At 45.0% G+C, this 16,440-nt stretch overlaps 1 protein-coding gene across 1 annotated transcript in view; it reads left to right on the top strand.

The window, feature by feature from the left end:
* The window catches only part of Itih6 (inter-alpha-trypsin inhibitor heavy chain family member 6), a 35,468-nt gene that overhangs the window by 16,687 nt on the left and 2,341 nt on the right, over window positions 1–16,440 (top strand). The window contains exons 6-12 of the mRNA XM_070039157.1: window positions 2,839–2,955; window positions 8,722–8,893; window positions 10,440–12,231; window positions 12,344–12,480; window positions 14,836–14,928; window positions 15,583–15,618; window positions 15,920–16,033. Coding sequence (XP_069895258.1) covers window positions 2,839–2,955; window positions 8,722–8,893; window positions 10,440–12,231; window positions 12,344–12,480; window positions 14,836–14,928; window positions 15,583–15,618; window positions 15,920–16,033 — 2,461 coding nt within the window. The remainder of the gene's footprint in view (window positions 1–2,838; window positions 2,956–8,721; window positions 8,894–10,439; window positions 12,232–12,343; window positions 12,481–14,835; window positions 14,929–15,582; window positions 15,619–15,919; window positions 16,034–16,440) is intronic.

Raw genomic sequence — 16,440 nt, forward strand, 5'->3', positions numbered from 1 at the left:
AGAATCTTATCTCCAAGTAACCACTCAGAAATCAAAGTGGAGCTATGGCTCAAAGTGGTTGAGTGTGAGCCTTCATTGAAAGAGCTCAGGGACAGTGCCAAGGCCCTGATTTCAAGTCCCACAACCCCAAACAACAAAATAATAATAATAATAAATAACATACAAAGAGTTGGAGGCCTTCCCTCTAGCCTAGACACCCAGAATCCAATAGTTCAAAGCATAGTACCTCCAAAAGAAAAACAAAATACAACTGGAAAACACACAAGGACTTCAGGGATGTAGACTATGCATATCCTCTTTGTCCAGGTGCCAGTAAGTCATCTTCAACCCTCCACTTAAACAGTTCAGAATGTGTGGGGAAGTGGGACATGTAGGTACCTAGACAGGGGAGGGAGACATTGAATTACTAGTGGTGATATGAGGTACAACACAAGAGAGTCACTGAGGTCATGCAAGGAAGATAAGGTCTTGATGGCAACAACTCCAAGGTAACCCCAATTCCCACAGCCATTGACTTCAGGCCTTAGTAGGTTCCACTACCTGCAGACAGCTTGCTTAGAGACCTAAATCCGAAGAGTTGATGATCTCAGCATCTCAGGACCAAGGACTTAGGAGAAAACAGGAGCTCAAGTCAAATGTCACCTACAACACAAAGATCCTCCTGGAGAAGGTCCACACATGAGCACAATGAGTTTGGAGACATGCTAGTCGTCTTAGTTACCTTTGGTGAGAAGTGGAACAGGAGGTGGAATGACCCAGGGGCTTGCAGGTTCTACAGGATTGAACTGGAGGTGAGACAGTGGCAATCCTGATTATTATTAGTATGGATGCTGTGGACAGCAAAAGACCCTAGTTACAAGTGAGAAGAGCCCAGTGCCAGTGGCTCACACCTGTAATCCTACCGACTCAGGAGGCTGAAATCTGAGGTTCACGGTTCAAAGCCAGCCCGGGAAAGGAACATCTGAGAGACTCATAAGTCCAATGAGCTACCAAAAAGCTGGAAATGCAGCTGTGCCTCGAGTAATAGAGTGACAACATTGACCAAAAGAGTTCAGGGACTGTGCCAGCACCTGAGTTCAAGCCTCAAGAGCAGCATAAAAATTCAAAAAGTGTGTGGGTGGTGGTGGCACACGCCTACTGTAATACTAGCTACTCAGGAGGCTGAGATCTGAGGATCATGGTTCAAAGCCAGCCTGGGCAGCTAAGTCCATGAGACTCTTATCTCCAGTAAACCACTAGCAAAACAGAAGTGGCAGTGTGACTCAAGTGGTAGAGAGCTCACCTTGAGCTGAAGAGCTAAGGGTCAGTGCCTAGGCCCAGAGTTCAAGCCCCAAGACTGACCAAAAAAATCCAAAAAGTGTGAGGAAACTGGGGACAAGGGGTTGTAGACTTGGATGGTAAAGATGCCTAGTGAAGAACATCCTATGGGTGGGTCCTGTGGGAGGTGCTGAGTGGGAGACAGGAGGCAGAGCATGCCTCCCGAGGGGGAGGGCAGAAGGCACTTGTGGAGCTGCCTGGCACTAACCAGAGGGAAAAGGCTATGGAAATGGCTACCCTACCCAACTTTAGGGTGGGTTTTGCGCCCATGGGAGGATCTACACCTTTCACCTTCCCTGTGGCAGGGTGTGGATGGGATGAGCACACTGAGGAGGGCTGGCCAGTGTGTCCTGCCCCAGAGGAATGGGCTCACAGAGGAGCTGGGCCTGGAGAGAGCAGGGGCAGGGCCGCGTGGCAGGGCTTCCCCAGTTCCCACACACCCAGGTCTGACAGGCACACAGGCTGCCAGTTGGATGCTGCTCATGGCCCGGGCAATGGCAGGCTGGCTGGTGGAGGCCTTGGGGAACTGGGATAGAGTGCTAGGATTGGGTGGAAGCACAGACCTCCCATCCACAGGCCATTCCTTGGGAGTCAGAGGAAGCAGGAAGCCACCATGTGCTTCCACCTCCTCTGTTCCCCTGATGCAGGAGGCAGCAGGGGAGAGCCTCGTGATCTCAGCTGGCCCAAGGGCAGAGAGGAGGATGAACTGTTTCCCTGGGCAGAGAGAACTGCTGCAGTTCCTTCAGGCTTCGGGCCCAGGCTTCAGGGGAGCCCAGGGCCTCAGCAAGCACAGACATCAGTGGGCTGAGTTGCCTGCCTCTGGTCCTGAGGGGCCTCCCAGCCCCCTTCCCTTCCCTCAGCTGGCCCAGCCCCCAGGCTTTGCAGAGGGAGAGGGAGAGGGAGAGGTGGAGGGGGCAGGGGGCCAGCGGCCAATCACATCCAGGACAGCCCCAGGCATCTGTACCTGGTGCAACCAATCCCCTCTGTACAGACAGCTCAATTGGCCTCTGCTGCCTCCTCCTCTCCCTGCTCTGCCCAGCAACAGCAGAAAGGAGGTTTGAGGGGGAGAGGGAGGCCCTGCAGACTCCCAGCCCTTGGCAGCAAGGAGCTGGGCCCCAGGCTCATTCTATGGAGGGAGGTTAAAACAATACTTGGAGTTCCTGGAGCCCAGGCAAACGTCCCTGGGGGACCCTCAAGACTGTGTAAGCCCAGCTCTCTCACGGACAGGAACTCACATATTACAGAGATCCTGGTCCTTGGAGCCCTGGGCCACAAGCCAGTCTTCTTCACTCCACAGCTCTGGGCAAGGCCTGGGATGGAGGGCTGAACCGCCAGCAGAGACACAGCTCTGGTGTGGGAGACAGACATGAGGCAAACCTCCACACACATGGCCACTGAACTAGAAGCAGGGATGCGTCCTGGGAAGGAAAGTGCAGGCTCTTAGGGGCGAGAGGCAGAGGGTCTGGTTTACATTGTCTCTCACCCTTCTTCTTCCTCTTGGTTTCCCTTCTGTTTGTCCAGATTTATGGGGGCTATTTCATTCACTACTTTGCCCCCAGGGGCCTCCAGCCTGTGGAGAAGAACGTGGTGTTTGTTATTGACGTGAGCGGCTCCATGTTTGGAACCAAGATGAAGCAGGTACCAATGACCCTGGGGTCTTCCTAAGTCCTGCCGTTATATTCCCAGGCCCACAAAGCAAAGAGACAGAGAAGGACAGACAGAGACCGAGAGGTGGCACAATGAATGGGACCAGAGACCCCTCCCTCACCATGAACCAGAGACCTCAGCCTGTCTCAGCCTCTCAGAGCTCATGAACTGGGCTCTCCCTAGGGACCTCGTGCCCTACCTCATGGCAGCCACACTTCCTGGAGCTACAGAATCAGAGGAACATTGAAACATGGATCTCTGGGGCTTGAAAACACTAAGAGTTTCAGTCCCACTTTTCCAGGGCTTGATGTGTCTCAAGTTCATTGAACCTTCAAGACAGAGAGCCCTGTGATCATAGAATGCTAATCCAATGTGACCTTTAGGAATGATGACTGATTCTTCTGGATGCCCTATCCCCTAGGGTTTATGTTCATTGTATTTCTTAATCTGAAGCCCTGATATTTTAGGATGCTGAAATTGTAGCATTTGAACTCCTGCAGTTCTGGGGCCATGTATTTTCTCCTTGCAACACTCCTATCCCTGAGCCTTGAATCACTAGTTTCCCTGCCCCTTGTGTGTCAGTCATGGAGTTCTAGAAGCTGCGTTTCCATTCAGAATGCTCTCAGCCCTGGAGAGCTTAGGCTAACTAAGCTTTTTTTATGACTCAACCAACGTGTGGTCTCACAGGAAGTGTCTCAAATGAGCTTGAGTGCAATGGGAGGGCCAGATCCGACTCAAGCCCTTTGCAGTCTTTCCAACTTACTCAGGTGTGTAGGGGTCAGGATCCCTGGTATAGCTCATCTCACAGGAACACTAGCTGGATGAGGGCCTGAGCCCCAGCCTCAGAACTGCAGAATGCTTTCTCTCCCCTAGTCTTTAACACTATGCCAGCCTAGCTCCTCCACGGTATGTGGAAGATACAGCTGAGTGAAGTTTAAGACAAAAATAGAGGGAATTATCACCAGTAGCTATATTTCCAATAAATATTATTAGTTCTTCAGCAAGCAGGTATAATTACCTGCTTATCAAGTACATGTATATATATATATATATATATATATATATATAATTTAATGAAACTTTTAGAAACTGAATAATTGAATCTAAAACAAAAATTAGATTTTTGTTATCTTATGTGACATAATTCCTAAAGATAGTAATGATGTTTTCAGCAAACATAGTTTAGGAATAAATTCAATTCACGAGAATGGTGTTTTAAGAGAGGAGAGGGGAAAATATGCTTTTATAATATATTCACCCCGTGAATCAAGTGGTATTTTAAAGCAGACTTGGACACGTTGTAAACCCACATTGTAAACTTGATTTGAATCACTAAATGTTTTTCTCTAAGCATAGTGGACACGCTGAGATAAGAAACCATGTAGTCATATGAAATGCTCAATTAAACTTAGAGAATTCAGAAAGGGAGTGGAAATAAAAAAATAAGAGCAACAAGTAGTTTTAAATATTAAAAATATTGATCCATCAATATCAGTAATCATTTTAAACGTGACTGTCTTTGATATGCCAATTAAAAGACAGTTTTAGCACTGATAATAATACAAACATCAGGAGGCTCAAGTAGCAGAGCATCAGCCTTAAGCAAAAAAGTCAAGTGTGAGTGCAAGGTCCAAAGCCCCATTACTGGCACAATAAATAAATAAATTAATTAATTAATACTATTTAAAAAGTAATAAAATAAACCCCATTCATATGTTGTGTCTATGAAATATACATATAATGTAAGTTATATATAATATACACATATATAAATATAAAGACAAGATAGAATAAACATAGAGGTTTACTGAATATTATACCATGTAAACCCAAATCAAAACAAAGCTTAAGGGGGTATTTTTGATAAAATATACTTCATGGAAGGAAATTATTAGAAATCACATTCACAATATTTTGTCAGAGAGTTCAGTTCTCCAGAAAGACATAATAAACCTTCATCTGTATGCACTTAATAACAATACCAAAATTCCTGAGGTAAAAATTGGTAGAATGGAAAGGAGACATACACAAACCCAAGATTATAACTGGAGACTTCAGTATCCCTCTACCAGTAAATAATGGCAACAAATGAAAGTAGCTCTGTTGGCAGATCCTATCGGCAGATAATCAGTAATACATAGTTGACCTAAATATATCCTTCAACCACCAGGACTGAATTGACATTTGTAGAATGCTTCGCCTGTCAACAACAGCATACACATTCTTCTCAAGCCCACCTAGAACATTTACCAACAGACTGCATTGGGGATCACAATCTACACCTGTGCAAGTTTTTCATCACTCTGACAAGTACTTAAACAATTGAAAAACGAGGAAGGATATATTCTGAGTCACAGTTTTAGAGGTTTCAGACGATGGTCAGGTGGCTCCACTGTTTTTAGGCCTGTGGCAAATTAGAAATATCATAGAGGAAGAACATAATGCAGGAGACTTACATACCTCATGACATCCCGGAAGCAAAGAGAAGATAGAGGGGCCCAAGGACAAGTTGTACCCTTCATGAGTCCATCCCAGTGACTTCCTCCAGTGAAGCCCCACCTTCCACAGCTTCACAACCTGTCAATAGTCTACTAAAATATTGTTTTAGTAAACTAGTGTGACAGTACTGCCACCTGAACTCCAGTTCTTGTGCTATAGCTTGACTATTCTGCTTGAGGCTAAAGATCTACTACATGAGCCACAGCTCTACTTCTAGCTTTTTGATGGTTAATTGAATATAAGAGTTTCATAGACTTTCCTGCCCAGGCTTACTTTAACTGCAATCCTCAGCTCTCAACCTCCTGAGTGGTAAAGGATTACAGGCCTGAGCCACTTGTACTCAACAGTCTACTCAGTGCTAATCTATTCTGATAGCACCTCACAGACACACTCAGAGACGTGTTTTACTAATCTCCTAGTTGTCTCTCAATCTAATCAATCAGATTAACCATCAGTGCACCTTAACAAATCTAAAACAGTGTAAGTCATGCAAAGTGTACTCTCAGACTAAGTAGAATCAAACTAGAAATCAGTAACATAAAGATAGCTTGGAAATTTTAAAAGCAATTGGAAATTTTAAAAAATTAAACCACATAGTTCTAAAACCATAATGTATCCCTGGTTGACATCTTGACATCGTGTCTGACTTGTAGACTCCCATGGCTCCCACTTTTGTACTTCTGCTCTAAGGAAAAACCATTCTCTTAAGTCTCAGACCTCTCAATGGAAATAAGAGTATGGTACACAGCTCCCAATTCCAGGATAGATTTTTCCTACGACAAGAAAGACTCAGATCACCTTCGAAGCATTCAGGCATTGCTTACCAATTTAAGGTATAGAGAAAGGTATAGAGAAAGTGAGTTTCAAATGTCCTACAGTCTCTGAAATTCATACCTTTCAAAAGGACTGAAAGTAAAACACTGTACTTATAACTATCACTAGATTTAAAACGTTTTAAATTTTAGTCTCTGGATTTTAGTCTCTAATTTATTATCTGTCAGCTATGTGAATCTGAGCACGTTACACCACCTTTGTGAGACCCTGTTTTATTGCCTATAAATAAGGATATTAGTGACTTCTTTGTTGTGTTTCTGTAAGGATTAATTGTGCTGATACATCTAAAGTATTTAATACAGTATTTGGAACATAGCAAGTGTTCCATAAATTCTACCTAATACTAGAATTTACAAACCTGATTCCCTATTCTAAGCAGTGTCATGGAGAAGGAAGATAGGAAGAAGACTTATTCTAAGTCCTGTTCTCAGAGGCCTTGATATGTGACCACATAGTGAAAATATTCCACACAAGACAGTTAGCAAACAGTCTGGGACAAGGGATGTCTGGGTGAGAAGGATGAGGATAGGAAACTCAAGGAAGAGATAGATGAGAGAGAGAGAGAGAGAGAGAGAGAGAGAGAGAGAGAGAGAGAGAGAGAGAGAGAGAGAGAGAGAGAGAGAGAGAGAGAGAGAGAGAGAGAGATCATAATAGATATAGTTATATATCTAGCTCTATCTATATATCTATGTATCTATATATAGATATAACTATATCTCTCTTTCTCTAGATATATATCTATATATACAGAGAGAGAGAGAGAGCTGAAGGTAGTCAGAGATAAATGTTTGACTACCTGAGCCATGTCTCCAACCCCATGAAGATACATATTTTTAAAGTGAGAGAGTATTATATTAAAATGGCACAAGATTGAAGTTGTAGAGGTAAAGTGGAATCTTGGTTATCTGAGAGCTGGTGAGAATATTCTCCTGGAAGAAACAATATGAGGATAAAAAGTAAGTTAGAGGAGAACCAAGGCATGCCAAGTTATTGTGAGGCAGCTATAGAGACCTGGAATCATAAGACACTCAAACTTTAAGGTCTTGAAATTCTTGAATCCTAAGCAATTGGGTCTGGACCCGTAAAACACAGCACTCTTTAGTTCAAATAAACATAGACATAGACTACTTCTGTACAGAAGAACTTTCCTCTTTCTTTTTTTCTGTTTTGAGACATGGTAGCCCAGGCTGACCTACAACTCATGATCCTTCTGCTTCAGCCTCCCCTATGCTAGAATTACTTACAGGTGGGTGCCATCACACCCATCTTTAGTACAACTTTCTATTTGCTTTCATATTTAAGAAGTTTTTTATTAATCTGCTTCAGCTTTGTTACTTTTTTTGGGGGGGGGTCCAATCGTGGAACTCTGGGCCTGGGCGCTGTCCCTCAGCTTTTCAGCTCAAGGCTAGCGCTCTACCACTTGAGCCACAGCACCACTTCTGGCTTTTTTCTTTTTGCTTATGTGGTGCTGAGGAATCGAACCCAGGGCCTCATGCATGCAAAGCAAGCGCTCTACCACTGAGCCACCTTCCCAGCCCCAGAGGTTACTTTTTTACAATAATGTTCTATCTCACAGTCACAAAACTCAGTCTTGCACACACACACACACACACACACACACACACACACACACACACACACACACATACTCACAATTAAATGGATTACACTTAATTTTTTCTCCTAACCCTTTTTGTTGCCAGAGCCTGGGCCCTGTCCTTGAGCTTTTTGTGCTCAAGGCTAGTGTTTTGCCACTTGAGCCATAGTTCCAACTTCTGGCTTTCTGGTGGCTTATTAGAGATGAGTCTCATTGGACTTTCTTGCCTTAGCTGGTTTTAAGCATTGATCCTCATATCTCAGCCTCCTGACTAGCTAGTGTTACAGACATGAGCTACCGATGTCTTATTGTTTTGTTATTTTTGAAACAGTTTCAATATATAATCCAGTCTGGCCTAAACTCCTGGTACTGTAGCCTCAGCCTCCTGAATGCTGGGATTACAGGCATTTGAAACCACACCTCTATTCTTCTGTTTATTTTGAAAGAATTTCAAACATTCTACTAGAATTTCCTTGATGATTACAATGTTCTCAAATTATGTGCCATCTACTACAGCAGCCACTGACCTCATACTATTGAACACTTAAATGTGAAGAAGAGAATTTTCAAATTTTTCTTTCACTAATTTACATTTCAATTTAAATAGCTACATGCGACTAGTGGCTGCCATGTTGAATGGTGTAGTTTTAGTCTTTGGACCAAAGAAATCCAGGGTATTTGGATTTGCTATTCTAGACTCAGAATGATGGAGTTAGATAGTCTTAAAGCCATCAAACAGACCTTAGTGCTTTGAATGGAAGGAGCTTTTCAAACTCATAGACCTCAAGTCTTGTCTCATCTTCTTTACCTCATCAATTCCCCCACAGACTAAAAAAGCCATGAATGTGATCCTCAGCGAACTGCGAGCCAATGATTACTTCAACATCATCTCCTTTTCTGACACAGTTAATGTCTGGAAAGCCGGAGGCTCTATCCAGGCCACTACCCAGAATATTCACAGTGCCAAAGACCACCTGAGTCACATGGAAGCAGATGGTTGTAAGTGTTAACCATATGGGCAGGGTATGGGGAATTGGGGGAAGTTCCCAGAATCTTTTCTTCATTTCCCCCAGCCTCCTCACTTCTCACCTGGCCAGAAATGTCACTATTACAGATTTTACACAAACATGTCCCTATATCCTCTGGATTTCCTTCCCAATTCTTTGTCCTGTGGGAAGAGCATGATTGATTCTCCTTGTATATTAGAGCACATTTCTCTTTGGGCCTGAGTTTCCTCTTCCTTAAAGCACTTAGCTGGGTACCAGTGGCTCTGGTCTGTAAATCCTAGCTACAAACTGGCTAAGATCTGAGGATGATGGTTTGAAGCCAGCAGGGTAAGACAAATATGAAGAGACTCATCTCATATTTACTAGCAAAAAGCTAGTAGAGATATGGCTCAAGTGGTAGAGTTCCAACCTTGACTAGAGAAAAGTAAACTTCTAAGAATACAAAGCCCTGAGATCAAGCCTCACTACTGGCACACACAAAGACATACCCACAAAAGCAAACACAAAAGAATTTGCTGAAACTTTTAAATTCAATAATCTACATTGTATATGTGTGTGTTTGTTGTGTGTGTGTGTGTGTGTACACTATTCCTGGGGCTTGAACTCAGGAGCTAGGTGCTATCCTTGAACTTTTTCAGCTCAAGGGTAGCTCTCTACCACATGAACCACAGCACCACTTCTAGCTTTTTCTAAGTAGTTTATTGAAGATAAGAGTCTCAGGGACTTTCCTGCCTCAGGCTGATTTTGAACCGTGATCCTCACATCTCAGCCTCCTGAGTAGGTAGTATTAAAGGTGTGAGCCACTGGCACACACCTTAATAATCTAAATATTTATTTCCAAACTTTTGATCAAGTTGCTGCCCTGATTCTAGCTTTTGATCAACCTCCTCTCAGTCGATCACTGATGTCCCTACAACCACCACCACCACCTCCTGCCATTTCATCCCTTTCTCCCACTGTAGCAAGAAGGTAGGGGTGCTATCCTTAGATAGCTGCCAATCTGATGAAGGACACACACACACACACACACACACACACACACACACACACACACACACACACACACACACACACTAAGAAACAAGTCCAAAACTGTCCTAAGTTTGAGAGCTGTTAAAAGCCAAGGACATGTGGGCCTCACTGTCAGATCTTGGGAAGCCTGGATGTGGGTGGAGGAATGGGAAAGATAAGCACCCCAAACAGCCTGAGAAAAGAGGAGATGTGACTGAGTCTGGGAGGTGGGTGTGGCTTCTAATATGTGTGCAATTCACTATTACATATTTTACACAAACATGTCCCTATATCCTCTGGATTTCCTTCCCAATTCTCTGTCCTTGTGGGAAGAGCATAATTGATTTTCCATGTATCTTAGAGCACATTTCTCTTTGGACCCGAGCTTCTTCTCCCTTAAAGCACTTAGCCAGGTGCCAATGGCTCTGGCCTGTAAATCCTAGCTACAAAGGAGGCTAAAAAGGGCAGGGGTGGGGGTGGGGAGTGACCAGAGAAGGTGGTCTCACAATCTGCTGCTCTCCAATTAGGGACTGACATCAATGCAGCTCTGCTGGCCGCTGCTTCAGTACTGAATCATAGTAACCAGGAGCCTGGAAAGGGCCCTAGTGTGGGGAGGATACCTCTTATCATGTTCCTGACAGATGGAGAGCCCACAGCTGGCGTGACAACTCCCAGTGTGATCCTCTCCAATGTCCGTCAGGCACTGGGACACAGGGTAGCCCTTTTCAGCTTGGCCTTTGGGGATGATGCAGATTTCCCTCTGCTTCGTCGCCTGTCCCTGGAGAATCGAGGAGCAGCCCGACGAATATATGAGGACGCAGATGCAGCTTTGCAGCTAGAGGGCCTCTACGAGGAAATCTCCATGCCTCTGCTGGCAGATGTGCGTCTGGACTACCTAGGTGGTTTGGTGGGGTCTTCCCCTTGGGCTCTATTCTCCAACTACTTTGGTGGCTCAGAACTCGTGGTGGCTGGCCAGGTGCAGCCAGGCAAGCAGGAGCTAGGCATCCACCTAGCAGCCCGTGGCCCCAAGGGTCAGCTGCTGGTGGCCCGCCACAATGAAGAAGCCACCAACAACAGCCAGAAGGCTTTTGGTTGCTCAGGAGAGCCTGCCCTCAATGTGGCTGGCTTTATCCGCCGCCTCTGGGCCTATGTTACCATTGGAGAGCTGCTGGAGGCACGCTTCCAAGCCCGTGACACCACCACTCGCAATCTGTTGGCTGCCAAAGCTCTCAACCTATCCCTTGAATACAACTTTGTCACACCTCTGACCTCACTGGTAATGGTGCACCTCAAGGAGGCCAGAGAGGAGGCCACAAGGCAGCCATCTATCAAAGATGTACCAGGTACGGTCACACCCTCATGTAAGAACAGCCATGGTCTAGGAACAGGCCCAGCTCGACCAACTCTGGTGCTCAACATCTCCCCCAAATCAAGACTTGTGAAACCAACTTTACCTACGACTGTCTCTATGAAGAAGACTCTCAGTTCCAAGGAGGTGGAGCCATTGGGTCAGAGCTCTAGTAGTCTATCAACATCAACACACTCAAAGCCCAAAACTGTAGCACAAGATTCTGGCACCTTTGCACAGTCAACTGTCAAGATGAAACCTGTTGTTCTCATGCCTACAAATTCTGCTGCTCTGTTGCCACAAAAACCTACTGCTCCATCACAGCAGAATCCTTCTATTGTAGCACCCATGAATTCTAAGACCCAAATCCCACCTCTGAATCTTGGCATCCCAACCCAACCCAAAGCTGGCACTATGAAACAGCATTACAAGCCCGGTACTACATCACAACCTAAATCAGATGCCCTAGCTCATCCCCATTCTGAGGTATTCATATCACAGTTCCCCAAACACACACCACAGCCCAGACCTACCTCCACACTTCAGATCTCTAAACCTTCACCACATACCAGACCTAAAGTTCCTGCTCCCAAGATCTCCAAAAATCTACCACACCCTAGACCTGGAATCCTCTTACCCAAGTCCCCTAAAATCCCTCCACTTCTTAAACCTAGCACTCCACCTCACCAGACTCCCACAAGTTTATCACTTTCTAAGCCTGGAACCCCAATCCCCCATACACCACAAATGCTGCTACCTCCTAGACCTGCCAGACCCAGGCCTCCCCCTCCTCAGAGCCTTAGCACATTCTCAAACACTGTGTTAAGCACCACAGGTTCTAGCAGTACTATGACCATCTCTGTTCTTGGAGAACCCCTCGCTACTCCTTTTACCCCCACTCTGCCTTCTTTGCTGCCCACTGGAAGGCTCTGGCATCAACAAGACCTGCTGATAGGACCTCAGAGCACCAGGCAAGTATTGAGGCCATCTGTGCCAAGACTCTCAATAATAGCCCTACCCAACAGTTTTAGTCATCTGCCCAAAGACAGACTCCCCAATCCTGCCAATCTTGCTACCTTCCAGTACTCTCCCTGAAACCATCAGTCTGCTTCATCTCCCAGAAGAGCTAGAGCTGCTGTCTGAATCAATGATGGAGTCCAAGTTTGTGGAGTCCTTGAACCCGCCAGCTTTCTATACCTTCCTCACTCCTGATAAAAATGGTGAGTACCACAGGCAAAGGGACAAGCCATGGTGAGGAGTTCTGAATGAAGAACACCAGGTGCTGGGAGTCTAAAAGCCTGTGCAGATATGCTCGTCCTTTCTTGTTTGTTTTGGGACTGTGGATTAGTTGCTTAACATCTCTGGATCTCAGTAGCTAGGTGCAGAATCAGAGGCCTTGGGAGATAAGACTGGGAAGGCTGAACAGAAATAAACAGGTCAGACAATAGTGTTGCCATTTGCTTTGTTGGACATGATGCTGATGATTCCCAAGCAGGGGAGGAACTTGGGTGTGTAAATTACAGTATCACTGGCCAAGGAAGCTTGGATTGGTTTTTCTGTGCTCTCTGAACAGCCCTGCTTACTATGAGAGAGGTGAAAAATTTGAAAGATAATGGTAATTACCTTTATTTTTATATTTATTATTATTATTGCCAGTCCTGGGGCTTGAACTCAGGGCCTGGGCACTGTCCCAGTGCTCTACCACTTGAGCCAGGGCACCACTTCTGGCTTCATATATATATATATATATATATATATATATATATATATTTTTTTTTAATTGTAAAGATACTGTACAGAGGGGTTGGACCCAGGACTTCATGCATCCTAGACAAGCACTCTACCACTAAGCCACATTCCTAGCCCCCCTTTATTATTTTTATTTCTTCTGATCTTTTGTAATTACATTCAAATGTCATAAAGATCATGAAATAACAGTTTTGAACTCTTCCTATAGTTAGTACTTTTCTATATCATGTATTCATAATCTTTTATTCAAACTCCATAAGAAAACTATTGATATATGCATTTATAACTAAAACACAGAGAAGTAAAATAACTTCTACTATGTCACATGGCTACTTAGAGATTTGAACCCATACAATCTGGTCTCAAAGTAAATCTACTTCACCACTCCACTATTCTGCCTTCCTTAGGGAACAAGTGAGGGTGCAGAGCACCATTGCATCTCATCCATGAAACTGTTCCACACTCCTCACTAGTGTCTCCATTTGTTCTCCTGTCCTGCTGCAAGCTGTTTTCTCTCTATAGCCAAAAGGTGTGTGTGTGTGTGTGTGTGTGTGTGTGTGTGTGTGTGTGTGTGTGCGCGCGCGCGCGCGCGCGCGCGCCAGTGCCAGGGCTTGAACTCAGTGCCTGGATTTGAACTCAATGCCTAGGCAATGTCCCTTAGCTTTTTCCCCCAAAGCTGGTAATCTACCACTTGGGCCACACCTCCACTTCTGGCTTTATGCTAACTAATTGGAGATACGAGTCTCATGGACTTTCCTACCTGTGCTGGCTTTGAACTGAAATCCTCAAATCTCTGCCTTCTGCGTAGCTGGGATTTGGAGCCACCAGTGCCCAGCTCTAAAAGATGTCTTTTAAAAGCATAAACCACTCATTGTCCCTTACCTACTTAATCTCCCTCAAGGATTTCCCATCATACCTGTCTAAAGTCCTTTTCATCACCCTGTAAGGCCCTGAATGAGATACTCCTATACCATTCTTGTCTAATCTTCCACCCTTGATCCATTTTCTGAACCCCAGCACCTCTAATCTCTCTACTATTCTTCCCATTGGTCATTCCTTGATGTTCATTCAGGGACATCTTTCAATCTACTCTCTCTGCTTGATAATCAATTGCCTTGCCTGCCTTGTCCTGCCTCTTCCTAGCACCTTCATCTCTTTCTTTGCCCCTAGAACTCCAGCCTGTGCTTTAGGTCAGATCTCCTTCCCTACTCTCCCTTGAAGGCCACTTTAGACCTCTATTACTTCTTTAGTCTGTCTACTAGTTTTTTTTTTACAGCATTTATCATCATTGGTAATTATGAATGCCTGACTTCTTCACTGACCTATGAGCTTTACCAGGTGAGAAACTATCTGAGTGCTAGTGGTTGATACCTATAATCCTAGCTACTCAGGAAGCTGAGATCTGAGGACTGAAGTTCAAAACTAGCTCAGGCAGAAAATTCTGTGAGAATATTCTCCAATTAACAAGTAAAAAGTGAGAAGAAGAGGAAAGTGGAGGGTTGGCTGAAGTGGTAGAGCAGAGCGCCAGCCTTGAGTGAAAACTAACAAGAAAAAGTGTAAGGTCTTGAATTCAAGCCCTAGTACTGGCACACATCAAAAAAGAGAAAATGTCTGCATTTTTTATCACTATATCCTGGTGCTTAAGCAATGCCTGAATGACTACCTGAATGAGTCAGAGACTAAGAGTCTGGGATGAGCATAAGGTCCCAGTCCCAGAGAGAGGTAAGTCACTTTAGAAGCCAGGTAGGCCCTTTGGAGGGTACAAGGCATCTTTGCCATAGAGGGTGAACAATTCCACTTATTCATTTTTTTTTTGTAATTAACAGGAAGTCCACATGGGGGTGATGATTCTGAGGAAACTCTGGGAGTAGGTGAAGGCAGCATAGAATCACAGGAAAGTATTGTGGAGCTAGCAAAAGGTGAGCAAAAAAGTCCTCTACCCTGGCTGACTTTGAACCATGATCCTCAGATCTCAACCTCCTGAGTAGCTAGGACTATACATATGAGCCACTGATGCCTGGCAAAGTCACTTTTTTGATAGATCCACTAATTAAGCTGGCCTTTAAGGAGAGTTAGAAATTGATCCTTGCTAGAGGAAAGGAACACACTCCAGATGGCAGGAAAAACAGCAACAAAGGGTCACTAGCAAAAGAGGGCAAGAGCCTGGCATGGTAGTTCATGCCAATAATCCCAACATTCTGGAAGCTGTGACAAGAAGGCTGCAAGTTCAAAGCCAGCTCGGGCTACATAGTATCTCAAAAAGCCAAAATCAGTCAGTTCCACTGGGTTGGAGCATATAGGAATGACTGAAGAAGTAGAGGTATGGTTCAAGTAGTTGAGGGCCAGCCTTAAGCAAAAAAAGCCAAGCAAGAGCATGAGGCCCTGAGTTCAAGCTCCAGTACTGGAATGAAAAAAAGAAAAGATTGAAAAGTAGAGCTAAATTCCAGAAAAGCCTTAAATACTGAATTCAAGAATTTGGACCTTGCCTGGAATGAGGTGACTCAAAGATCCCAGGGTTGCTAGGAATGTGTTAGATCAGTCCCTCAACAACACAAGCCCTCTCTCCTTTGCAGGCACATTGCCAAGCATCTTTACCTTCTCATCTTCCGGTAAGCCAGCCATCTCCAGGACCCTCCTGCCTGAGTACAGGGACTGAGCTCTTCCTTTGCTCTTCCCTTTCTCTCTCCCTCTCCCTCTCCCTCTCCTTCTTCCTCTGCCTCCTCTCCCTCCCTCTCTCCCTCCTCTCCCTCCCTCCCTCCCTCCCTCCCTCCCTCCCTCCCTCCCTCCTCCTTCTCCCCCCCTCTCCCTCCCTCCTGAAATAGGCATGGCCTTCCCCTCCTTTCTCTTCCCTCTTCTCCCTGCTATTCATTCAAAGGACATACTTCAAGAGTTACATCTCCTGCCTTACAGTGGATGGAGATCCCCATTTTGTGATCCACATCCCACACTCAGAAGACAAGATATGCTTTACAGTGGATGGGCGTCCAGGCGACCTACTGCAGCTCATAGAGGACCCAAAGGCAGGTGAGAGCCCCAAGAGCTTCATCCACACACACATCAAAGATGGGTGTATTTGGCTGGGAATGTGGCTTAGTGGTAGAGTGCTCACCTAGCATGCATGAAGCTCTGGGTTTAACTTCTCAGTACCACATACTTAGAAAAAGCCAGAAATAGCCCTGTGGCTCAAGTAGTAGAGTGCTATCCTTGAACAAAAGAACCTCAGGGACAGTGTCCAGGCCCTGAGTTCAAACCCCTAGACTGGCCAAAAAAAGATAGATGTATTCCTGTTAACAACTCAAGATATTTAGTAACTCAGTTACATGCAGTAACATACAAGAGTGCACAAAAAAATGGACAAACACAAAGATAAGCATCATGACAGACAGTAAATTCTTTTGGATTCCTACACCCACAGATATGCCAGCATGCAC

The sequence above is a fragment of the Dipodomys merriami genome, unplaced genomic scaffold, assembly GCF_024711535.1.
Source record: "Dipodomys merriami isolate MVZ:Mamm:240054 unplaced genomic scaffold, mDipMer1.0.p SCAF_3, whole genome shotgun sequence".
Taxonomy (NCBI): domain Eukaryota; kingdom Metazoa; phylum Chordata; class Mammalia; order Rodentia; family Heteromyidae; genus Dipodomys; species Dipodomys merriami.